Source organism: Antennarius striatus, chromosome 14 (genome assembly GCF_040054535.1).
Source record: "Antennarius striatus isolate MH-2024 chromosome 14, ASM4005453v1, whole genome shotgun sequence".
NCBI lineage: Eukaryota > Metazoa > Chordata > Actinopteri > Lophiiformes > Antennariidae > Antennarius > Antennarius striatus.
In genome coordinates this window covers 2,426,421-2,450,447 of record NC_090789.1, presented here as the reverse complement: position 1 = coordinate 2,450,447, position 24,027 = coordinate 2,426,421, and the positions used below count along the sequence as shown (strand labels likewise).

General features: G+C 38.9%; 4 protein-coding genes across 4 annotated transcripts in view; 1 reads left to right on the top strand and 3 right to left on the bottom strand.

The window, feature by feature from the left end:
* Window positions 1-986: 986 nt before the first annotated feature.
* Window positions 987-3,942, bottom strand: LOC137607741 (zona pellucida sperm-binding protein 4-like). Its single transcript, XM_068333685.1, has 12 exons — window positions 3,789-3,942; window positions 3,317-3,631; window positions 3,115-3,239; window positions 2,882-2,999; window positions 2,584-2,706; window positions 2,302-2,474; window positions 1,980-2,077; window positions 1,735-1,883; window positions 1,475-1,652; window positions 1,268-1,403; window positions 1,090-1,164; window positions 987-1,017 (listed from the first exon to the last, which is right to left on the bottom strand). Exons 1-12 carry the CDS (start codon window positions 3,940-3,942, stop codon window positions 1,006-1,008), a joined length of 1,656 nt encoding a protein of 551 aa, XP_068189786.1. The 3' UTR covers window positions 987-1,005.
* A 585-nt stretch (window positions 3,943-4,527) lies between these two features.
* On the bottom strand, window positions 4,528-10,157 carry LOC137607726 (tRNA-dihydrouridine(47) synthase [NAD(P)(+)]-like). The gene is made up of 16 exons (XM_068333667.1): window positions 9,389-10,157; window positions 8,929-9,037; window positions 8,415-8,676; window positions 7,971-8,322; window positions 7,540-7,601; window positions 7,369-7,458; window positions 7,177-7,218; window positions 6,852-7,004; window positions 6,600-6,716; window positions 6,384-6,449; window positions 6,113-6,223; window positions 5,878-5,974; window positions 5,640-5,715; window positions 5,277-5,465; window positions 4,878-5,006; window positions 4,528-4,760 (listed from the first exon to the last, which is right to left on the bottom strand). The coding sequence occupies exons 1-16, from the start codon at window positions 9,507-9,509 to the stop codon at window positions 4,688-4,690; spliced, it is 2,049 nt and encodes a 682-aa protein (XP_068189768.1). The 5' UTR covers window positions 9,510-10,157; the 3' UTR covers window positions 4,528-4,687.
* A 2,735-nt stretch (window positions 10,158-12,892) lies between these two features.
* Window positions 12,893-19,180, bottom strand: LOC137607727 (tRNA-dihydrouridine(47) synthase [NAD(P)(+)]-like). The gene is made up of 16 exons (XM_068333668.1): window positions 19,029-19,180; window positions 17,782-17,884; window positions 17,503-17,656; window positions 17,059-17,410; window positions 16,449-16,510; window positions 16,248-16,343; window positions 16,031-16,072; window positions 15,712-15,864; window positions 15,495-15,611; window positions 15,043-15,108; window positions 14,748-14,858; window positions 14,557-14,653; window positions 14,341-14,416; window positions 13,993-14,181; window positions 13,410-13,538; window positions 12,893-13,295 (listed from the first exon to the last, which is right to left on the bottom strand). Exons 2-16 carry the CDS (start codon window positions 17,856-17,858, stop codon window positions 13,235-13,237), a joined length of 1,782 nt encoding a protein of 593 aa, XP_068189769.1. The 5' UTR covers window positions 17,859-17,884; window positions 19,029-19,180; the 3' UTR covers window positions 12,893-13,234.
* A 2,761-nt stretch (window positions 19,181-21,941) lies between these two features.
* Window positions 21,942-24,027, top strand: part of akap9 (A kinase (PRKA) anchor protein 9) — a 46,946-nt gene continuing 44,860 nt past the window's right edge. The window contains exon 1 of the mRNA XM_068332243.1: window positions 21,942-22,148. Coding sequence (XP_068188344.1) covers window positions 22,101-22,148 — 48 coding nt within the window. The 5' untranslated portion in view covers window positions 21,942-22,100. The remainder of the gene's footprint in view (window positions 22,149-24,027) is intronic.

Genomic DNA, 24,027 nt, shown 5'->3' with positions numbered 1-24,027 from the left:
AAACACGCAGAACAGGTGTAACAACCAGAAGTGGCGAAAAATGTACTGAAAGACACAATTTTTTTGTTGTTGTAAAGCCCTAACAATCAGGGCTTCAAACCAAATTTATTTTGCCAATTGGTTCGTTCAGAAAAATAGTATTATGTTTCCTTTTTTTTTTCACCCAAGAAACAAAACCAGTTAGACATTAAAAAAATATAGTTCCCAAACTGGGTAATAACGTTCCTTGTAAATATAGGCATTTAAATTGGAAACTGGGCAGTCAGAGACTGCAACATCCCACGACACCCCTGAATGCAAAGTTTGATCCTGATTTAAGTTCATAGGTCAGTATCATTTAATAAAAGACCCATGATCAAACATGTAACTGGTGCATTCCATTTGCCATGAGGTCTCAGAGATGTGTACCTAAAAAGGTATAAAAGTGAATGGTGACTTGGTTTAAGATTAAGGTTGTGATCCAATTTTCATCCCCTTGCCTCCCTGAATATAACGGCTTTTGTTTTGTCCATGTTATCTGGTATGCGCAAAAATCTCAGGATAGAATATCTCAGACCACAGATCAAAGCTAGTGCTTTGATCAGTAACAGCAGATCAGAGCACTAGCTTTGATCTTTGACCTATGCAAGTAGGGCAGGGCAAGATTTGGAATTCAGGGGTGTTGCAGTCTGACTGCATTGGTTCTTGTTGATTTTCAGTCTAAAGTTTCATTTTGAAGAGTGACATCTCTACTGAATGACAGACGAATGAGTACATCTTGACAAGCCTTGGTCATGTGATAGTTTACTCCCACATTTAAGCCCACAAGCAAAAATTAGCTAAAAAATTTTCGGAGAGATTCTTGGGAAAAGACCCAATGAGGAGACAGAAGAGCTACGACTTCCAAGACCACAAAATCTGCATTTAAAAAGACAACATCAGTTAAATGTGAAAACAAAACAAAACACACAAATGTACTATAAAAAGATTTTATTTTTTTCAGTTCATCCTCAGAAGTCTTCCACTTCAAATTATTGTCTGGATCAAAGAAAAAAATAATTAAAAAGCATTCAAACAAAGTACGGACACATCGAGAGTTTAGAGATTCACCTTTCCATCAAAACATCTTTCTTCACATGTCTTTTCTGTCGGCACACAAACTTCTGAAGAACACATGAAGTAGATCTGCAGGGGGCATAATTCATACACTGAGTAATCACCTTCAATTCATGAGAAAGATCTGATGAACATCATGTCCACTATGGCATATAATTCTCTGCAACCTCACCTCTTCATCAAGATACTTGTTGGTCTTTTGATCCATGAACTGGAAGGCCTTCACCACAAATCTCCTCTGGTGGCGATTGGTGGGCAGGTCGCTCACTTGGAGGATGGACACATTTGGATCGTAGGGATTGGCACACCTACAGGGAAATCCAGCATACGTGACCATAGATGTCTTAATTACCCGTCGAGTCAAGATGGCCATGCTTACCCTTTATAAACCATCACCAGCGCGTTCTTTGCAGAGCGAGGGTAAGCTATGCAATAGTTGACAAGAATTACTGCCTCTGGTTTTGGAGACAAGAGGTTCAATTCAAGATAGACTGGATTGCCAAGGAGGAGTCTTAAGGGCTGACTGGTCTTGGGATAGTAATTCGAATACGTTTCATCTGTTGGACAAATGATCAAATATGAAAATTTTACGATTTATGATAAAACTGGACAGTTGTGGAAATTTTTTATGCATCCAACCTTCAGCGATCTTCAACTGAACACCGTACAAGCCATTGGCAAGGACTGATGATTGCAAGCTGGAAGGTGGGATTTTGACCATGTACCCAACACTGGCCAGAGACTGCTGAGCACTGCTCAGTTTGTTGTAACGACACTCAACCATGAACCTACAACAACAAGAGTTTATTAGCGCCAACTGTCCATGCACATAATGATATAAACTATGTTGTTTAGCATAGTGCCAGGAAGTGTAACCCACTAACCTGAGTGGATCACTTCTTGTAATTATGCCATACTTGAGGTTCAGAGCTTTGACAACAGTCTGCACTTCAGCCAAATGAATCATTGTTTCACCTACTTCCTGTCAAATTATTAAACAGGCATTTTAAAATCTCAGGATACGAAAACAATGTAGTGTCTTAAAGGTGAAAGTCTGTTCACATTTAAAATGGACGATTGTCACTTGGATTAGAACATATTTGGCACATATAAGACAATTTGATCCATAACAATATCCATCCAGCTGAACGATGAAACATCAGTAGACAAAGGACATCCATTGTACTGTAAAGAAGTTTAACTTACGTAAGAATGGGTTCCACATTCTGTCACATTGAACTTATAGATGGCAACCTTATCATTAACAATGACTGGTTTACAGTCTGGACTCCCAGGAATGACTAGCTTTCTGGGGTCAATTGGGACGGATGCAGATGTGGAGCGAATGACAAAAACAAATTGCTGATCGGCGGTGCACACTAAAATGAGAAGGGGAAAACGGATCTTACAAGTGACTTAAAGCAGGAATTTACATCCTAAAAAAACAAATTCGACATTTTAACACCACATTTTGAGATGAAGCCTTACCATCCAGTGGGTAGAAGCAGGTTGACGTGTTAGAGTCCACACAGCATCCCATCATCTGGCAGTCTAAGGAAGATATTCCTGCTTGACCGCATGGCACCCGCTCCCCTGTGGCTACAGCGCAATCTGAAGCGGCAAGGTTAAATCCTCCATTAAAAAACAAGGAACTAAATATTAAATGATATTAAAGTTACTGAGGTGAAGTTTTCAAAAACTTCACCTTGCGTGGAAGTTTGGGAACTTGTTGAGACAGTTGGTGGAATCGTTGGATTGAGGAGGCATTGTGGTGAGGGCCGGTCACCGGAATCAGGCAACAGACTCGGATCATACTTGGCTCTCTTTTCCTCACAAGATGTAGTGGCAACTTTTGTCTCACCATACTCATCATCATACAATAATTGCAGGCTGTAAATGCTTGTCTGGAATGAATAACACAGAAGTGGGTCATTTGACCTGAACCACACTGTACAAGTGGATTGATGCAGCCACAATTTCAGGATTTAGATTGAAGAGTCCTGCAGTTTTGTCACTTACATAGCAGTTGGCAATATGTTTGACATTACATCCAGTAAAGGGTACAGTCAAAGTGTTGAGGGAAAAGTCAACTTCATATCCACAAGATTCTGGAGCGTCAGTGACCAGCAGCATGTCCTTAGAGCCTAAAAAAGTGAATATGACACTCAGCAAATAAAGAGTATGCTCTAAGAAAAAGGGAAGACTAAAAAAAAATACATACCCAAAACTTTCACTTCACTTAATGGACTGGTCAGCAGGGTAATCACAAAGCCCTTGTCATTGCAAACAGCTTCTAACTCAGAAGATGCTTGACTGGTACTGCTAGTCCAGCTTCTTGGACGAGGTTCAGAGTCCACCTGGAGTCCATCTTTAGCACCGCTGACCCGGTTTGTACGCCCTGAATTCTCTGCTTCCACTTCAAACTGATGCTCATCCAAAAAGTCAAAGTCTTCAATGGTGGCAGTACCTTCACCTTCAGATAGCCTATACTCAGGAACAGAGTCTTCATCATAGCCGTCACCCTCCTCCTCCACAACTGGAGCGAAATTTAGAAATTAGAACAAGAATAATTTGCCAAGTCTACCTTAAACATTACATTTTGCCCTTTAAACTCTAATTCAAACCCCTCCAGTCATTTCCTGTCCTGCAGGAACACAATCCCATCACCCCAAAGGAGTATGGTAATCATTTACCTGGCGACATGACACCCTGTGTTTCATCCCACCACGCCAAATCAGAGAAATCAAATAGTTGAGTTTTGTTGATGCGCTTCCATCCGTGGACTGGACCCAGCAGCAGGGTCCCAGTCAGGACCAGCAGCAGCACCTCAAGCCTGAGCCCAGCCATGAATACCAGCGAAAGTCCTCCTCCTGCTGCCGGATGAAGACAGAACCTGTCGCTGCTACAAGTAGAGGCGTGAAGACAATTGATCGCAGCTGGTAAAGTGGATGAGCACACACCTCTCAATTAAAGTCACACCTGTGTAAATTTTAAAAAAAACCTTCCAGAATTACAGGAAAGGACGCATCTCGAAAAGGAAAAGTCCTCCTGAATGTGTACGAGAATATGCATAATGTTATAATCTTGGATGTTAATTTTGTGAGCTGAACACGTGTATATATATTAATTTCCAGGCTATACATTATACTTTGAAATTACACAATTTCTATTAGAAATTAAACTTATTATATAGACATTTCTGTGATAGAAAATTTAAAACATAAGTAATTTGCATGTGCATTTGATAATCATTCTGAAATAAGAAAATATTGCTTTTTGTATTGATAATGCTTTCTTCATTCAAATGTCGCAGAGTAACCACCCATCTCCACAAGTAGAATGAAGTCATTATGTTAAATTTTACATAGAATGCCAGTGAAACAGATTTTATCATGAATATTGAAATCAGTACAGACAAATAATTCAGTCCAGATAATTGTTTATTGCAGTGTCTACAGCACAGGTCAAGTGTTGTCTTTATTTCTTGAAAAACAAAAGTTTTTTCTTTCTTTACATATTTTTCCTCTGGAGCAACATAAAAACCAAACTAAAATAGAACGTCAAGCATTTTCATTTGTATTAGGAAAAGAAATCATTTGTAAGAATTGGCTTTATGTTTCGGCAAAAAGTTGAAATTCTTCGGGACAGGTCCGAGGAGCATTTCACTGTGGGAGAGACAAAGTGAATTAATATAAATACATCAAATGATTTAACAGATAATCTGCAGTGTGGCTTGATTAATAAAATGCTCCTTTGGCAGCTTTAGGCAGGTTCCTCCTCACCTAATCCTAATCCAGTCCCCGACATTCTGACTGGCCATCAGTGACTCCAGGTAGTTTCTGCCCAGGTAGTACTGAGGTCGCTCGTTGATCTTCTGAGGCACTCGCTCCAACAGGCCAACTGGAATATACCTGTAAGACAGAGAGTTGGGAGGAAAATAAAATATAGTCCTCTTTTTCAATGTTAAAAATGCCATACTTCACTGAGGGATACAATCATTGATAGTTTTCTACCACAAGGACTGAAAGCGGCATTAAAATATCCCACTTCAATCATACAAGGGGGCCGTATTCAACAAAACCTGGGATATAAGTCTGGTATTTTTACATTTAGTGACGTAAACACAGATTAAATAACATCATGCTTTTAATTTACTGACAGTATGGGCACCGTTTGCCGACCTGCACATGAAGGAGAGCCACTCCAGCAGAAAATTGCGGGTCTTCTCGACCCCTCGGGTGTCGGAGCCCCAGTGCTCCAGACCAAAGTTGGTGAAGTCCTTGAGGATGTCCAGTCGCTCGCTGGACGAGATGTCCCAGTGTCTGCTCTCCTTTATTTCAGTGAAGATCCAGGGCTTGATGAGAGCACCTCTGAAGAAAGCGACAAACAAGCCAAACGCTGATATTTTGCCTGACAATAATTCAACGATGACATTACTGCAGCTAAGAAGCTGAAACTACCTGCTGAAGTAAAGTATTTTATTGACAAACAAGTACTTTCACCACAGTTGATTTTTGATATAGGATTTATGACAGTTAACCAACCGTGCAATCATAATTCCAGAAACTCCAGTCTCCCTCGCTTTCATGGCATCTTCATAGGACAGAATGTCTCCATTACCTGGGGGAATAAACACCTCCTTTAAGTCACCTCATCACAAGCACAACTGTTCCTGTCATGAGCTTTACAACCTTGACATTTAAAAACCTTTTTTAAGGACTTTCTTTTTTTTATTTTTAACCTCCTCTTATTTCTCCTCTGCCGTTTTCACAACTGACGTACCAAAAAGTGGGACAGGACTAGCCAGCTGGGAGCAGGTATTGATATAATCCCAGTCAGCTAACTTTGTGTAGCGCTGTTCTCTGGATCGACCATGCAACTGTAAGAAAACATCAGACACATAACTTGACAAGACTGACAAAATATAACAAATAATCGATGCTTTTCCAGACTGCTAAACTCTATTTTTTTAAATACTTAATTCATTTCCATCAATATTTCTTTGACAACGACTTACTGTGACCATTGAGACGCCCCATTTCTTCATCTCAGGGATCAGTTTGTGGGCTATGTTGCTCTTTTCCTGAACACCAGTACGAATCTTGACTGTTAAAGGGACATCAAGAACCTTCGGGCAGAAAAACTCATGTTTTCAATCAGAAATATATCGCAGCCAAAACATATGAAAGTTTTCACGGTACAGTTATACTTTAAAAATGTTTTGAATCATTATTTAGAGCCAACAAGGTATTAATTTGCTGAAATGAGTTAACAAGAGCCATACTTACGTAGTTCATTCCCTTGATTATTTGTTCAAACTTTCTAGTGCGTGTCATCAAGCCACAACCTCCACCCTGACGAAACAGAGTAAAGACGCACCATCTGTCACACTGATGTCATTATTTCCTGGTCTGGGCTTTAAACACTCTGCTGTAAACAATATGTCTGATGAAAGCTGGGACATCATGATTCCAGGTGCACAAAAAAAAAAAAAAAAAAATCACCTTCTTGTAGACGAGGTCGATGGGGCATCCAGAGTTGATGTCCACGAAGTCGACCTCTGTGTGGTTGTTGATGAGCTCTGCACACCTTGTCATGGTGTCAGGGAAACAGCCCTCCACCTGGAGACACAAACATGACTTGAGAGCTGAAATTTTCATCAAAAATCCAAAAGATGCATTCATAACATCAAAATAAATATTCAACTGCAACTCTAAATGGCTCAATAGAGCTTCGGTATCCTACAATGATGTTACCTGGACACCGAAGACATCTTCACTTTCATGCCGCTTCAAAAGGGCCCACTCTGACTGCTGTCCCTGCAGCAGGTTTGTGCACATGGCCATTTCTCCACAGGTAATGTCTGCTCCGAAGCGCTTGCATACACGACGGAAAGGCAGATTTCCACACTAAAGAAAGAAATCAAAGAAACGAAGGAAGGAATCAGGTCAAAGCCTTACATTATATGCATTTGTAGAAGTTGGAATATGATTGGTTCTCAAGTTTTAGCTCATAGCTAAAACTGTTTGGTAGCATTTTAACATAAATAACAAACTTTAGCTTTGGTCTGTTGGCACTCACAGTTGTTAGAGGAGCAAGGTAGAGCTTATCTTTAAAGTCCACCTTCAACAGAGACAAAGAAAGTTGCTTCAACATCCATTGGTTTTACTAGTCCACAAATTTAGTATGAGTTTAGTGTGAGCATGAAATAACTTAACACATTATTTAAAAAAAATTATTGTTTCAAGAAGCAGAGACTTCCCTCAGACAAACCTGTCTCTTTTCACATGGACGCAGTTTGATGACGTCTGCATCAGTCAGTGGACCAATGGTCTTCACTGGAGGCTGTTCATTAGAGCTCGTCTGTATCAGTTAAAGATCACATCAGTGTGAATACTCACCAGGTGAGCCATCTTAATCACAGCGCAGGGTTGAAATTCATACCTGTAGTTGTGCTTCAGTCGGTGCCTGTTGCTTGCCTCCTGCTGGATCTGCACAAGCATCACCTACACATGAACAAAGAACAGAATCAACAACAACAGATTGTAATCGTCTGAATCATCTGAAGGTCACGGGTCTGCTGGAGCCTATCCAAGCTGGCTACTAGCAAGAGGCGGGGTACACCCCAGATGAGACGCCTCCTCATCATGGGGCCTATAAAGTGTCACAAAAGCAATATTATACTCATCACTGCTGATGACTGTAACTATAACTGTGTACGTTTTTAAACCAGTCAGGCGACACATGTTGAGAGTAGGACTGAGCGGTGACATCAATGAATACAAATGATATCCCTAAAGGTAATTTTTATTGACATAAGTTAAATATTCATAAGTTCCTCATGTGAATCTATCAAGATTCTTTGGGCGTCTCACCGTTCCCCCGCTGTTCTCTCTTGTCTCCTTTGTCTGAAAGTGTTCTGAGATATTCTGCTGACATCTTGAAGGACACTGAATGTTTCCTCAGTCGAATCTGGAGGTCTTTACTGAGGCTGTTCTTCACCACGATCCTACCCTCGTAGGCCTTCATTAGTTCGGCGTTCTCCATGGTTTTGAAGTCAGGTGTAGTGTGTGCTTTAGCAAAGCGGCAGGAAAGACCATAAGTGCATTTTCCAAATGTGTCGTAGAGGTAGCAGCTTTCCCCGATGTCAGCTGGCTTTGTGGCCAGATAATCAGCAATGTTATGATGAAAATGACATTTGTCTCCATAGGAACAAACTCTGTTGTCCTGAAAATGGAAAGTCACGACCAAAAAATATTAGCTGACAGACCATGGACAGATTACATGGATTTTGTGAATGTCTGGTTACACTGTCATACCTGAATGACTGACAGACACAGCCGTTTTTCGTCATAGGTCGTAGGCTTTTTGTGCGGCCTTGATTTGTTCTGTCCCCTCAGCCGTTTAGCATCTGGTTTCCCTGCTTTGCTTTCCTCCTCAAGATCCACTTTGAGCTTTTTAGCATCAGGTTCTTCAAGAGATGTCTCCTCAATCTTGTCATTTTCACTGACCTTTCCTCCCTTTTGTCTTTGCCACTCCGAGTCTACAAATCTGTGAAATTTTTCTTTGGTCGTAAGGAACCTGAAAAGAATGGCAATCATATTGTTACACCTGTGATAAAACATTTCTGAAAAGATTAACAGGAAAAAAAAAAGCATTAACAGTCCTTCATATTCTTAAGAGCTGCTGGAGTTTGGACTTCTTCAGACAGGAATGTGTGATTAATTTTAAATTATGTGTGGATCTCTATTCTCCCACTCAACAAACTGACATTTTCAACACATAAAATGCTGTCCAACCTTTTTTTTTTTAACGTGTTCTACTGTTACTTACTCTGATTTGATGGCAGCTTCACCCTTCACGGCTACATCTGTCCTCTTTTCCACGTGTTCCTCCGCTGGTTGATCCATCACACATTCACAGGCTTTTTCTGATCCTGAACCTGAAACATTTCAACACAGTCGTCAATCTAGCTAACACGTTTAACAGGACTGGTTAACGACTATATGCTAACAAAATTATTTTAGTGCACTTTACGTAGGTTCACGTGATTTAAACTGCTTGTGCAATTAATCTGGTTTGAAATAGTTTGCGTGCTATTTTTAATTTTCTCTAAGCTAGCAGCTACTGCAGCGTTCCTTTGCTTGAGCACTGAAGTTATCTGAACAGGCTAACAGATAGCATGGCGGCTGTTAGCGCTGACGGCTGATGACATTTAATAATTCAGGGCATTATTACAAGTCTTATCAAATGGAAAAGAAAGACACGGACACAGTTAGAAAAGATTTTACACCTGTATTCGATGAAGATATTCCAAAAGCGTGATAACACGATTGTACAGCACTCTTCAGAGGTCCGTGGAGAAATGTGGCCGTCAAACATGGTTCCGGATACGTTTCAGTCAATCTTTGCATTCAGCTATGGTCGAACAGTTTAGAAGTTCATCATGAAATATAATCAATCTCTTTTTATTCAATGCTAATATTTCACGTACAAACTCTCATATCCATTTGGAGATGAACTTTCACTTTATATAATCTTTTACACACTTACAGTATATGCAAAGAATTTCCCCTAAAAGGGATTAATAAAGTGCATTTTCTTTCTCTTTACTTCATGTAATCTAATATAATTGGTTATAGTTCAATTTCATACTGTCAGTATTCTAGAAATAACACCCTTGAATAACTAGATTGGGAATGATATTAGTCATATAAATAATTTAGTCACTCGACAGATTATTAATTCACAGTTTGTGAATTGTTTGTAATTTTAAAAAGAAAATTCCTGATTGTAAGAATATCAGGCTGCTTTTATTGCATTCTGTGATAAACTGAATGTCTTTGGGGTTTGGATTATTCATTGAACGAAACTTAGACCAAGCTGCCCCCTTCGGAAAACAGAATCATGATTTTATCTACATTCTGATATTTTAAGGACCAATTGATTCATGCTGAATCATGAATTGGAGTTGTACCAGAACCTTAAATGTTACAAGGCAGATATTCAATTGCATTCTGTAACATCATGAACAAATATATGAACGTGTGGCATTTTCATCAAGAATTACATTCAGTCATCTTGTTAGGCAGCAAGTTGGGCTATCTTTCCTTTAAAACGCTTTTGACTATAGTCGAGCAAACTGATGCCATTCTTTTTGAAATCATAGCCCAGCTTCTCTAGTGTATCTAATCGCCCCATCATGGTCTCTATGTTGTACTGTAAAATCTTGGGCTTGTTCAGTAACTGCTCCACTGTGACTCCCCGTTGTAAGAAACGGTCCACTTTAGAGTTCAACATGGCTGAATGAATGGTTAAAAGAGATGGATAGTGTATGATGAGTTTTCTAATGTCAGCTTGCTGACAGCCAAGCGAAATAAACTTCTGCTTGAGAATGTCAAAATTAGTTGCTATATATTCATTTGAAACGTCCAAAAGTCTTGCCCCAGGTCCTTCTATGAGAGCAAGCAGTTCTGGATCACTCAATGTAAGAGAGGATCCCAGAAAACTAATGTTTTTCTTGACTCTCCTGGTGCTGCGGATGAGAATGTAGAGGTTTTTGGATAGGATAGTCTTGGCAAATTGCACAGGATTCTCTCCACCATTTTCAATACAGATGTCATGTAAAAGCTCCACCATCTGCTTGTTCAGCTCCAAGCTGTTGGTGAATGTCCGGGGTGCTGTTGCCAGTAGCCGATAGAGATGAGTGTTGTTCAGTCCCAAAGAAATCAGAAAATCTATATTCTGCTTCAACTTCTCATTATCACTGGAACGGAAGAAGGACTCAGGTGAACGTGTCACAATGCTCACAATTTCTGCATCCGTCTTAAAGATGTCTCTCCAAAGCTGCCAGCGTTGGTCTATGTTCTGAATCGATCTGGTGATGGCACGGGGATAGCGAGATATGATGCTCGCGATGTCACTGCCACTGGCACCTTTGCTTTCAAGGAACTTTGCGAGACCTTGCTCATTAGTTGAGACTCTACGAAGCACGCCAGGTTGTCGTTTGCGTGCCTTTGTCACGTCAACTCCCAAAATATTCAGGTTGTCCAACAGAGATTCATTCTCTCTGTTCACAGATAATTTGAGATCATTACTTTTATTATTAGAATTACAAAGTCTTCTTAAATAGACGGCTGATGTTACCCGTGACATAAAGATGTCAGAACTGTGTCGCAAGACCACTGAGTGACGGAAGCCAAGAACAAGCCTGACTCCAAATCTTGCAGCCATTTTTTATGAGGCAAGGGTAAAGTTGCCTGATTGTGCACCTATGAGAAAAAAAATACACACAATTATAACAGATAAATCTAGTAATAGAGTTGTAGTCACTTGCTCAAAATTGGTTTAGACAAATTGTATGGTTTTAATAGCTAAACAATAGGTAATGATTTTTCTGAGTGAGATTTAACCAGCTATCATCTAATTTAAAATGATCACAATACAGAGACACTTAAGACTACAAGTTATTTATCTACAAGTTACTGAAGTTGAAGTTCAGATCGTGTCTTACCTTGACCCAAAATCAAACAATCCAACTTAACAACGTAAGCTTTTAGCGGTAACGAGATTAAATTTTTCCTGCCTCCTGGTAATTCCTCAATATTACCCAGAAATGAGAAAAAAAATCATAGGATGTGCACTTTATATTTACAATCACTTACTTATGCTCGGAATGGAATGAAACACGCAGTTCTTCCTCTCTTACAACCGTAAAACGGTGCATATTGAAATCTCGCGAGAGTTGTCGCCCTTACGTCATCAACATGCGCCGACATGTTTGTTATTGTCCGTTCTGACTGCTAGATGGAGGTAGAGGGCTTTAATTGAGGATTAAAAAGGCTGGCTGATAGAATAGGACGGTATCAACTTGTTTCCCTTTTTGTGTATGATCACTCATGTTCTACGATTGTGCATTTTTTAATTAGTTTTTTTTATTTATTGTTGTTTTTTTGTTTTTTAAAATTTATTGTATTTTCTGTAATTATGCTCTAAATATTGAAGTACTGCACTTCACACTGGCAGGATGCAACTTAGGTTAAGATGCACGAAATTGTTTAGTTTGAAACGTGTATGTAACTGATATTTGCCCAAGTTTTTGTCAGATCAAGAAAAAAAATTATAAAGCTATATAAAATATAAAAATATATAAAGATTTTTTTAATCAAAAAATTATGCACTATTTATTACACTTTGGGCTGATATTGAGCCCAAATGGCAAAGAAACAGTAAAGGGTAACTATTTTGTCAATCTAAGTACACCAAATAATTGTTTTTGTTGTTTTTTTTTGAAGTACAAAAATACAAGTCTGAACCTCTAATGTGTTTGAGTTAAGGGTTCCTTCACTCATGTTGAACACACATGATATTCCTGTATGGACATCCTGTACAGGAGAACACTCGCTAAGTGGTGTGGCTCACAGTTTACTACTCTTTACTACTGAGATTAATCAATTGTGAAATTTTCATAAAGGATACTTCACTTTGTGTTCAACCAATTGAGTGGCTTTTCTTTTTTTTTCAAGTCTTGTAATTAGTTGGACATGTCTGTTAGCTAGTGTTGGCACCGAAGCTGGTTCACCTCTGTTAGCACAGACAATTTAGCACAGACATGTATATTGTGTTTGACATTCTTCTATGTAACTTCATTAGTTCCTGATGGATATATATTGAAAATGTATTTTGTTGTGATTTTCTTTGAAGTCAGAATTGATATTTGGTCCCTCTTAAAGTGGTTGAATTCTTGATAAAGGAAAAGGCACACTAGTAACTGCTTTCTTAACTGCTTTATCTTTATTAATGTATTATTGCAGTAAAACATAGTTTTAAGAAGTCCATTGATCATGGAATTACAATTGATGAGGTCTCTTGTAAGAAATATAACTTTTTGATGAATTTGTGCAGGATGGCATGGTGGTGCAGTGGGAAGCACTGCTGCCTCACAGCAAGTGATTTAATTCAAGATAAAATAATCATTAATAATAATTGCAGCATCTAGAGCACAGGTCAAATAAGCAGAATCACTGATTGTATTGTTGAAAACTCAACAGATGTTTTTTACCTTTCAATTTTATTCTCTACAGCTAGTAAAAAAGCAAACAAACCATAAAGGATGGATATCTATTAGCAGTAAAAAAAATCACTTGTAGGATTTGGCTTTAAAGTTGAAATTCTTTGGTACAGGTCCAAGCAGCATTTCACTGTAGGAGAGACAAAGTGGGTGAATTAATATACATCAACCGCTTTCACAAGCAGTTTCCGTGCTACCTGACTTTGTTTAATGTTCCTGCGAGTTTAGACAGTTTTCTCTTTACCTGATCCTAACCCAGTCCTCAACATTCTGACTGGCCATCAGTGACTCCAGGTAGTTTCTTCCTAGATAGTACGGCAGTCGCTCATTGATCTTCTGAGGCACTCGCTCCAACAGGCCAACTGGAATATAACTGAGGGACAGAGATGGAGGAGAGACGAAAGATATATTAATCATTTTATTGTTACAAAAAATTGGACCCGCTAGTTTGTTGACCAATGTGGTGGCCCACGCACATCACGCGGCCCATAATCTCAACAGGCTCCCTAGCTCTGGACTTCAGGAAGTCCAGAGCTGGCTCACATGGCCTCATCCATGTAAATGGGATGGACGGTCGGTGTGTCTCCAGGCACGAAAGGAATGTGCACTCCAGTTCAAGCAGGCGTCCTGCTATTTGTGCAAAATATAAGAAAATTCTAAATGTTTCCTCGGTCTTAAAAACAGATGAAATAACTACAGATAATGTAGTTTGTTTCCTTTGTGGCTCTACAGTATGTTCACTGTATGCTTCTGTACCTAACAGTCATGAACCTGCTATGTGAACTGTAGGATAAACACAGTCTACTAAAGTGCACATTGTTGCCTACTTGTACATGAAGGAGAGCCACTCCAGCAGAAAATTGCGGGTCTTCTCGACCCCTCGGGTGTCGGAGCCCCAGTGCTCCAGACCAAAGTTGGTGAAGTCCTTGAGGATGTCCAGTCGCTCGCTGGACGAGATGTCCCAGTGTCTGCTCTCCTTTATTTCAGTGAAGATCCAGGGCTTGATGAGAGCACCTCTGAAAAAAGACAACAACATACAAGCCAAATAGTTTCACCTAAAGCGTTCAAGTGTAGTATTTTATTTAAAATAGTATAAGAGCACAAATGCCAAAAGCAGGAGGAGCAAACTTAAATTATTGGTATGCTAGTTCAAAATATAGTTAAATGGTGCCCACCTTCCAATCACAATACCAGAAACTCCAGTCTCCTTCGCTTTCATGGCATCTTCATAGGACAGAATGTCTCCATTACCTGGGGGAATAAACACGGGTCCTTCATCTCACCTCATCACAAACATCACCGTGTCTATACATGATTTTTACAACCTTAGAGGTTGTCATTTTTATACTTCCTCTATTAACTATAAGCTCTGCATTTCATGATTTACATACCAAAAAGCGGGACAGGCCTAGCCAGCTGGGAGCAGGTGTTGATATAATCCCAGTCAGCTAAAGTCGACAGACGATGTTCTCTGGATCGACCATGCAGCTGTAAGAAAACATTTGCAACTTTATATTTAGATTTGTAAAAAGATGACTATTCTGAATTAATCATCATAAAATCAGAATGTTTTTAGACTTACTGTGACCATTGAGATGCCCCATTTCTTCATCTCAGGAATCAGTTTGTGGGCTATGCGGTTATTCTCATGAAAACCAGTACGGATCTTGATGGTTAAAGGGACATCAAGAACCTTCAGGCAGAAAAACTTGTGTTTTCATTCAGAAGTTCATACAAACCAATGGTACTGTTATGTGTAAATCATTCTTTATTGCATGTCTCCCTTAGAAACAAAGAAATAGATCTAATGTTGCTAATACTGCTTGACTTCATTGACTAAAACAGCAATAATAAGAGTTCAGAATAGCCAGTCTTACATAGTTCATTCCCTTGATTATTTGTTCAAGATTTTGGGTCCGTATCATCAAGCCACTGCCCCCGCCCTGTTGAGGCAAGGAACACAACTGTTAGACAGTGTCACACTGATGGCAATGTTTCCTCTCACAGCCATCATGGTCAAAGGTAAATTCATTTTAAGGTTTTCCTTGATGCTCCTGCAAACTTCAATGATAAACCATTGAAGAAAATATGGCAGAGCACAATTTTGAAGCTTTTATTTGTAATTAAAGTGACAGTTTTGCTTTAACTTTCAAGTGGCCTTTTCTAAATTAAGCACAGTTGTAAATTTTGATTTAAAAATAGCTTTACATATCAGCCCATGTGCAAGCTCCAAAAAATTAAAACTGCAATCTGTGTAAATAATTGAAAAGAAGCAAAAAGCTCAGTGGAGGTTTCACTGAGTCTGAATAAGAATCTAAAAAGGAGTCACCTTCTTGTAGACAGATTCAATGGGGCATCCAGAGTTGATGTCCACAAAATCAACCTCTGTGTGGTTGTTGATGAGCTCTGCACACTGAGTCATTGTGTCGGGGAAGCAGCCCTCCACCTGGAAACACAAGGTGGACTTGAGAACTGGGGTTATCATTAAGGATCTCCTCTTTGAGGAGAAGCAAAGTCTGGAGGCTGTATTCCTGTGACGATATTACCTGAACACCGAAGACATCTTCACTTTCGTGCCGCTTCAAGAGGTCCCACTCTGAGTCCTCACCCTGCAGCACGTCCGTACACATGACCATCGCAGTACATGTGAGGTCTGCTCCAAAGCGCTTACAAACACGACGGAAAGGCAGATTTCCACACTGAAGAAAGAGAAGGAATCACGTCACCTTACTTCATATGCATTTATAGAACTTGGAATATCGCCGGATCTCAAAAGAGCATTTTTAATTCATGGTAACAAATGGTTTGGTCGCATTCCAACAAAAATAATAAGTCAAACTTCAGCTTTGGTTTGTTGGCACTTACAGTTGTTAGAGGAGCAAGGTAGAGCTTATCTTTGAAGTCCACCTTCAACAGAGACAGAGAAAGTCGCTTCAACATTCATTGTTTTCACTAGTCCATAAATTTAGTATGAGGTTCATTCATTAGAGGAAATTGGACTACGTGCTCTCCTTACGAACAAATTTAACATTAGTTGACATATGATTGTAATAAATTATTATTTCAGGGAGCAGAAAGAAACCTGTCTCTTTTCACATGGACGCAATTTGATGATGTCTGCATCAGTCAGTGGACCAATGGTCTTCACTGGAGGCTGTTTATTAGAGCTGGCCTGTATCTGTTACAAATCACATCAGTGTGAATACTTATAAAACACCAGGTGAGCCATCAGAATCATCTGTACACACAATTAAGAGGTGCAGCGCAGGGTTAAAGTCCGTACCTGTAATTGTGCTTCAGTCGACACCTGTTGATCCCCTCCTGTTGGATCTGCACAAGCATCACCTACATATGAACAAAGAACAGAATAAAGGAAAGACATTTACAATAAAAGCATGTTTACTCACAAAAAAAACAAATCACAAAATAATCACACTCACATAAAATCCAAAGGAGATTCACACAAAAAGGTATTTACATTCAGACAAAACACATAATAGTAGGAATATAAACAGGAAATGTATTTGAATACGTAGATAAAGAAATAGCGTTTTAATCAAGAAGAAGAAATCAAGGTCTAAATTAATGCTCTATGAAGTGTCATCCATTCATCCCTTTGCGATCGGCTGTAGATGAGACCATCGTAATCGCTTCATCTACAGCTGCTTATCTGCCTTGTGGCTCGCGGGTCAGTTGATTGCTGATTACTGCACTCATATCTGTGAATGTATGATTTCAAACCAGTCAGGCTGATTTGAACACATGATGAGAGCAGAACTGAGCGGGGACATGAAAGAATATAAATGATATCCCTAAAGGACATTCTTATTGACACAAGTTAAATATTCATAAGTTCCTCATGTGAATCTATCAAGATTCTTTGGGCGTCTCACCGTTCCCCCGCTGTTCTCTCTTGTCTCCTTTGTCTGAAAGTGTTTTGAGATATTCTGCTGACATCTTGAAGGACACTGAATGTTTCCTCAGTCGAATCTGGAGGTCTTTACTGAGGCTGTTCTTCACCACGATCCTACCCTCGTAGGCCTTCATTAGTTCGGCGTTCTCCATGGTTTTGAAGTCAGGTGTAGTATGTGCTTTAGCAAAGCGGCAGGAAAGACCATAAGTGCATTTTCCAAATGTGTCGTAGAGGTAGCAGCTTTCCCCGATGTCAGCTGGCTTTGTGGCCAGATAATCAGCAATGTTATGATGAAAATGACATTTGTCTCCATAGGAACAAACTCTGTTGTCCTGAAAATGAAAAAAAATAATTAACTGATGGAGTATATGGAGTAAAAATCAGCTTACATGGATTTTTTGAAAGTCCGGTTACATTTTTATACCTGAACAACTGAGAGACACAGCCGTTCTTCATTGTTGTTTGGAGGTTCAACAGACGTCTCCCCAGTTTTGTCATTTCCACCAGCCTTTGCTTCATTTTGTCGCTGCCATTCTGAGTCTACGAAGTCACAAAATTTCTCTTTGGTTGTAAGGAACCTGAAAAAGAATGATAATCCTCCTGTCACACCCCACTTCCTGCCAAGATGGACAGGAAGTCCATGCTTCTCTGCTGGGAACTTGAAGTGCTGTCCAAGTATTTCACATTTTCTATAATTACTTACTCTGATTTGATGGCAGCTTCATCCTTTACGGCCACATCTGTCCTCTTTTCAACTTGTTTTTCCGCTGGTTGATCCATCACACATTAACAGACTTTATCTGATCCTTTTTATGAAAGATGTTGATAAAGAAGTCAATTGTTTGGGTGTAGCTTGAGTCCCAGCAACTATTTCTTCATCTTGTTTCTCTCATTCATGCTTCCTTTTTTCTCGCCTCTTGAATAAGGGCTCATCTGAGACCTCATGCGTCTCAGTTTATTGTCTTGACTTGATGTGGATGGATCTCTTGTCTTATTTGGCCTCACTTTCATTTGCACTTATCCTTCCTCTACTTTTCAAATTGTTTGGCAAGGATTTGCTTATTCTGGATTTGTGAGCATCAAGTGATTTCCTCCTCCGGCAGAGCATATAAATGGACTCTTAGTTTACTTGCTTATTTGCTTTTGGCAAGGTTAAAACTCTCTCTGTGGTATATTGGGAATAAGTGTGTATTAGAAAGAAGGTAGAAGCGAACATTCCAAATATGTGAGTGTGTCTGATATGTATGTGTTTTTACGGGTGTGTGGAATCTATGGGTGTGTATGTCTGTATGTATGTAAGTGTTCAGATTAAACATGAACAAAACACAAACTCCAAACATCACAAAATGACATTTTATTTATTTATTGTTCATTTATTTTTAACCATTTTTTGTTACTTGTTAATTCTAAACGATTCTTAGCCATTTAAAGCCAAATATATAATATTTCATGCACTTGACTTTTTGGGATTTTTAAACTTCCACATTTTAAATTTGATATTTTTCCTGAAAAAAACCTGATGTATATAATCAGACCACATGCGTCTATAAGTTCCATGTGTAAAAAAATTCAGATTTAATTTTTGTTGATTACATTTTTTTGTAGAATTAATGTATCAATTAATTATACATATTAATGCTCACATACGAAAGTTTATGCCTTTTTTTGTGAAGAATTTGTCATTCCGTAAAGACCTTATTTTCCAAAGATTAAATTTTTCTGGCAGCTTTTTCATCGGCCAAGCTTTAAAGGTTTAAGTTGTGTTTTTTTGGTCTTTTTTTACTGTCCAGGCTTGAAATCTACCCTTTTTTATGATTTTTTTCACCGGGACTCTGCTCATTTTACAACACATGATCTGTTTTTTCTTGGGTTGGGCAACCGTATATTAATAAACTTATCTTAACAGCAAAAGTTGCACCCCACACTGAGAATATCCAGTAAATACCTTACCTTTGGTTGGTGGCCACTGGCTTTCTGGAGCTGGAAATTCACTCCTCTTCACCTCACAAGTCTGAACGATTTGTTGAAACCCAAAATTTACTTATTGCACCAAATTTGATAACAAAATCATTCAGAAAAGAGAATTTGAAGAATGAGATGTTTTTAATCATTCAGAGGACATGAGGTAAAGACTGGATTTTTGCCTTCACTAAACTTTTATCACTGACATTACTTCTTGTGAATCATTAATGATAAATATAAGTGGGTAAATAACGTATGAACCAATCCTGAGTGTGCTGCTAGCAAGCTGCTTTGTCCATAAACTAATAATATGTCTCTCTAAAAGGACTTATCCTAACCTTTGGACATTGCAAATTTATTTGAGGTTTTCTAATTCACGTTGGACTTTTGTACTGCAAAACATTACAAAGTAAAGACTTAATCATAAGATGAAATAAAATATATGTTTATACCCAGGATGTGATTAAAAAACAAAAATCATGAAAAAAAACCAGGCTTGATATTATTTTTTAGGTTAATGTCAGCTCTATGAGTCCAAATTCCTAAAAGTTGAACATTCACATTTAATACAAACTGAAAAAGACATTAAACATTTATTTTACTGTGCCGGCCACAATGTGGAAGATGAAGATGATGAAGATGGTCTAATTAGGCTTAAGGACCATGGATAAGGAACGATCACGCAACATGGCAAGAGGATTTACCTGTAATGTGTAACATTAGCACCCCAAAAATTCAAATTTCAAGTCATGTCATGTCCCATCCCCCCTCCAACAAATTACACACTGATTATATGAAATTTATTGGGTGCTTGACTTACGCTAGCATTTAATATTTAAGAATTTAATTGTAAGATGTGATTACAGAACTTTGCCATCATATAAACAATTTGCTGTCACACTCCTTTGTGACCTTTTGTGGTAACCATCCACACTTCCAGCATCAGATTATATCATATCGTGTCCTCAGATGCCGGTTGACCGAGTGCACCCTGGGTAAATTCCAACACAGTTCAATGTAGTTGGTTTGCTTTTATTGAACAGTTTATCTGCAGACATTTGTTAGCCTCAGGTCGTCTCCTGTTTACTTGTGACTTAATTATTTGTCATAAAATGATTTTTGTGACCAAGACTGATATACCAAAAAGAAATGTATTACTGTATACAGTACATACTAAATAGTTTCATATTGTTTTTGTTTGTCTCATATGGATTTTACTTGTTATTTAGATTGTTTTATAGGTTCCTTTTATAGGTTCCTCTGTGGTATTAATAAAGTCCTGACTGTCTGTCTATGAAGTAGCGACACTCAAGAAGTACAATGCCTTGTTTTGTGTTTGAATCCATGTAGTTAGCTCTGTCCTGATCCATTTGTTGTGGTTGACTTGGTAAAGTTGCCTGGGTAACTGCTGACACAATACTCCTTCATTTCATGAATAATTTAGAAAACTCAGAAACTTTCAAATGCTCAGTGGTTCCTGTTGACGCTGGTGCACAAGCGTCGGGTGTTGACAGGTGGGACCAACTTGGTGAGAATGTCCAAAAGAAGATGGGTAGAATTCAAAATCTGCCAAACAATAAGCTGTTCAGCTCCTGTCAGCGGAAGGCAAAGAGCATCTTCTCCTGCTGCAGCTGGTGAGTTTTCACTTTTATTAAGTAGGCTTAAGTTTGTTGAAATACGTAATCGGAATGGTTTCAATAGCAGAGTCATTCTTTTAACAAACCAAGTTGGAATACAAGATGGCGGCTGTGCCTACAAGTACTTTTATTGAAAGATACTATTACATTAACTTTTGCCAATTTATTACTACCACTAACGCTTAAATTTAGAATTGTCTAGTTTGTAGACCTTGAGGTTTCAGCAGCCATAGGTTGAGTTTACTTTTCATAAATACACATTATACAAGCTGATTTTCTTTTATTCATGATATATGCAGAAAATATATTTTCAAATTTAGATGAGCAAAGAAAACGGTCATAAATTCTGCATTCTGCATCTATATTCGGAAAAATGACTGAACACATACAGGGAATGTCTTCAGTAACAGATATTTGTTCCAATGATCTATAAAAAGATTGGTTTCACATGAAGGCTGTACTTTAATTGGGTCCATCCTGTCTTTAATCACCCCCATCTGTCTGAGAACCTGATGCCAATCTCTTGAGTTACCTGCTGTCCCATTCTCTAAAGGAAGCTCATGTGTTTCTGATTACAGTACAATGAAGATCCATCTCTGCTGTTTGAAATCTGCTCAGAATAGCACATGCATGCTTTAAAATGTGAAAAAATTACTGTGAAAAACTTCAAAAGTAAATTAAAAGGGGTCTTAAAAATTAAAAATCTCATTTGGGATACACTCCAGTGATCTGTCTTCCTGTTACCATAGAAACTGAGCAGATGTATTAAGTAGGGTAGAGAGACATATAATGTCGTAAAATGCATAACAATATAAAACCCGTACAGAATGTTGGATGTGTGTTGGCATGAGTTTTCCATCTTTATATTGCCTCCTCATTTTTATACAAAATACAAACGTTTGTGTTTCATATGATAAATATTGTTTAGTTAAAAGACCTTATACGTGACAGTACATTCGTGTATTTTTGATGCGTCTTTATATTTGAACTTAAAATATCCCGCTGTTAGACATCTATTTCGCTTCACTATAGATTTTCAAACTTTGATTTTATATTCCTTGGTATTCTTTCTTTATCTGAGGTAAATATCACACGATAAATGTCACGATTATCATCAAAGCTATTGATTCTAAATAACTGGAAACTTAACAATCGCGATATTTCGGACAGCACGGGAAGGCAACACGAGCGGAATGCGAGGGGCGTGGTTTTAAAGAGGACGTCAACATAGTTGGGTCTCATGTTTACGTGGAAAACATGGCGGCGGACTATCCACAAGGAGACAGCACTTAGTAAACGCTCGGGAAGTGTGAGGCAGCAAGCTGGAAGCCACATGAAAGCCACACCGTTATTTTTCAGATTTTAAACGTTGATATTCGCATGAAGCAGCCTTCCTCTTGTTTTAGCTACAGGGACCGCGGTGATGGAAGACGAGGAGCGGCAAAAGAAGCTGGAGGCCGGCAAAGCAAAGGTAAGGATTCCTAGTTTTTGGCGTTAGCAGCACTCTGACACTGCTAAAATTACTATAAAGTAGTAAATTGATGTAATTGACAACTCATTTTCTCACAACTGGGTCTGTCAGCTGTTTTTTACTCCCCCCCCCCCCACTCCTTGTCTTCGTAACCCCCTGTCAGCTGTCAGTCCCAGGAAGCACGCGTCCGCCCAGCGGTGACATCCGGGGGTCGGCTGGCACAGGTGCTAGCTAGCCGCCGCTAACCCCGAACTCCTTTGTCATGCTGGCTGTCCGACAGCACTCCTCTGTTCCACGAATATCACTGTGAAACCGAACTGTAGGAGTCTGCTCATTCATGCTAATTACATTGTCAAGCTGTCAGGTCTTTTTCATCCAAACGCTTGTAAATGAAACACCCAACAGAGGAGAGGCTGACAGGCTGGTGGAACAGGAATTACAGGACATTAGCTGCAGCAAACTGTCCCACATGCGAGCTCAGCTGCTCTCATTAACGAGCAGCAGCATCACTGAGGTCAGGACGACTCCTTCCCCCTGCATATTGTAATGCTGTGTGGCTACAAAACCACCTAATTTATCCTTCTAATTAACTGGTCTTATTATTTACTTATTTAACCCACACATGTTAACATTTTTCAATAAGATAATGGACAATGCAACTGGCAATTTGCTTGGTTTTCTAATTTATTATTGTATAACCTTGCAGCATTGATTTGTACGGATACACCAATCTCTGGTGTGAGTTTCATGCTTGTGCGCAAGGATATTTGATGCCATATGACCAATAAAAAGCATAAAAGCTTCTATTCATCAAATAGATAAATAAATGATGACAACACACCAGGCAATGGAGAGGAATTATCAGCAAATAAAACAAGTTTGTGGGTTTTTATTCTTGATTGCCTTATCTTGGCACAAACTTGGTGTCACATATCACCCACATTATAACATCAACCAGGCAAAGTTTTGGTTTTAATCATGAGAATTTTGGCTTGAAAAGTCTCATTAGACTCATTGAGAGACGTTTATTGTGGTGTTTGGTGACCATTTTTCACTATAGGACACTTTCTAGATGTGGCGCTCTGGCTTTTAAGCTAGTGGGGTGGAACAATTGATGAGAAACACCATCTCTGTAGTTCTGGTGGTGGTTTTTTTGGTGTATAAAAGACATCTCTGTACTGGAGGAGGATATGAATGCTGTGTTTCTTTCTTATGCCACCATGACCTCAGGGGAGAAGCTTCACAAGATCCTTCACAGCTCATTGGTGATGTTTAACAGGGGTACTCAGTTTGTCCTAACGATCTCACAGAATCAAACTGGATCCTCCGAAATATCACACATTTTCTTTGAACAAAGTTGAGCCCATGTCTATCTGTTCTACCTTTTCTCTCAAAATGTGATCATAAATTAATTTTGGTAATAGTGCAAAGGATACTGTGATGCGGCCTGGAAATCCGCTGCAATTTTACAGTTTGTAGAAGTCAAAACCAGCGATTGTTCCTCGGTAACGTTTGGTTTGGTCATGTTGAAGTTTAAATGAAGGGAGACTGTCAAAACCATCTCTATTTTTTGTGTTGCTTGTTTGAAATGCCCCAATCCACAATGTGCTGAATCATACCAGACAATAGGACAAGCCTAAACTGTGGACAATTGTTGTTGGGTCATCGTTAAGCCATTAGCCATTGATGGATTGATAATTCACTTTTAAAATATCAGCATGTGCATCACCAGCATGGAGTCACTCATGCTATAGTCTTGGCTCGGATCTCCAGTTCCATAATAAAGATTTTATTGATTTTTCTTTAGGTCAAAGGAATTGATGGACTTGGGGAAGAAATAACCTTACATATCTTGTCAATTTTTCCTTTGTGCTTTTTA

Excerpts from the sequence above, each read along its gene's own strand:
- LOC137607741 (XM_068333685.1), bottom strand. The coding sequence starts at position 3,942 with ATGGCTGGGCTCAGGCTTGAGGTGCTGCTGCTGGTCCTGACTGGGACC. Across the intron at positions 3,000-3,114 it reads AACATATTGCCAACTGCTAT|ACAAGCATTTACAGCCTGCA; the intron begins GTAAGTGACAAA and ends TATTCATTCCAG. Across the intron at positions 2,078-2,301 it reads AATGTGGAACCCATTCTTAC|GAAGTAGGTGAAACAATGAT; the intron begins GTAAGTTAAACT and ends ATAATTTGACAG.
- LOC137607726 (XM_068333667.1), bottom strand. The coding sequence starts at position 9,509 with ATGCAAAGATTGACTGAAACGTATCCGGAACCATGTTTGACGGCCACA. Across the intron at positions 7,459-7,539 it reads CGACTGAAGCACAACTACAG|ACGAGCTCTAATGAACAGCC; the intron begins GTATGAATTTCA and ends TAACTGATACAG. Across the intron at positions 6,450-6,599 it reads TCGACCTCGTCTACAAGAAG|GGTGGAGGTTGTGGCTTGAT; the intron begins GTGATTTTTTTT and ends CTGTTTCGTCAG.
- LOC137607727 (XM_068333668.1), bottom strand. The coding sequence starts at position 17,858 with ATGGATCAACCAGCGGAAAAACAAGTTGAAAAGAGGACAGATGTGGCC. Across the intron at positions 16,073-16,247 it reads GTCCATGTGAAAAGAGACAG|GTGGACTTCAAAGATAAGCT; the intron begins GTTTCTTTCTGC and ends TCTCTGTTGAAG. Across the intron at positions 15,612-15,711 it reads AAGATGTCTTCGGTGTTCAG|GTGGAGGGCTGCTTCCCCGA; the intron begins GTAATATCGTCA and ends TTGTGTTTCCAG.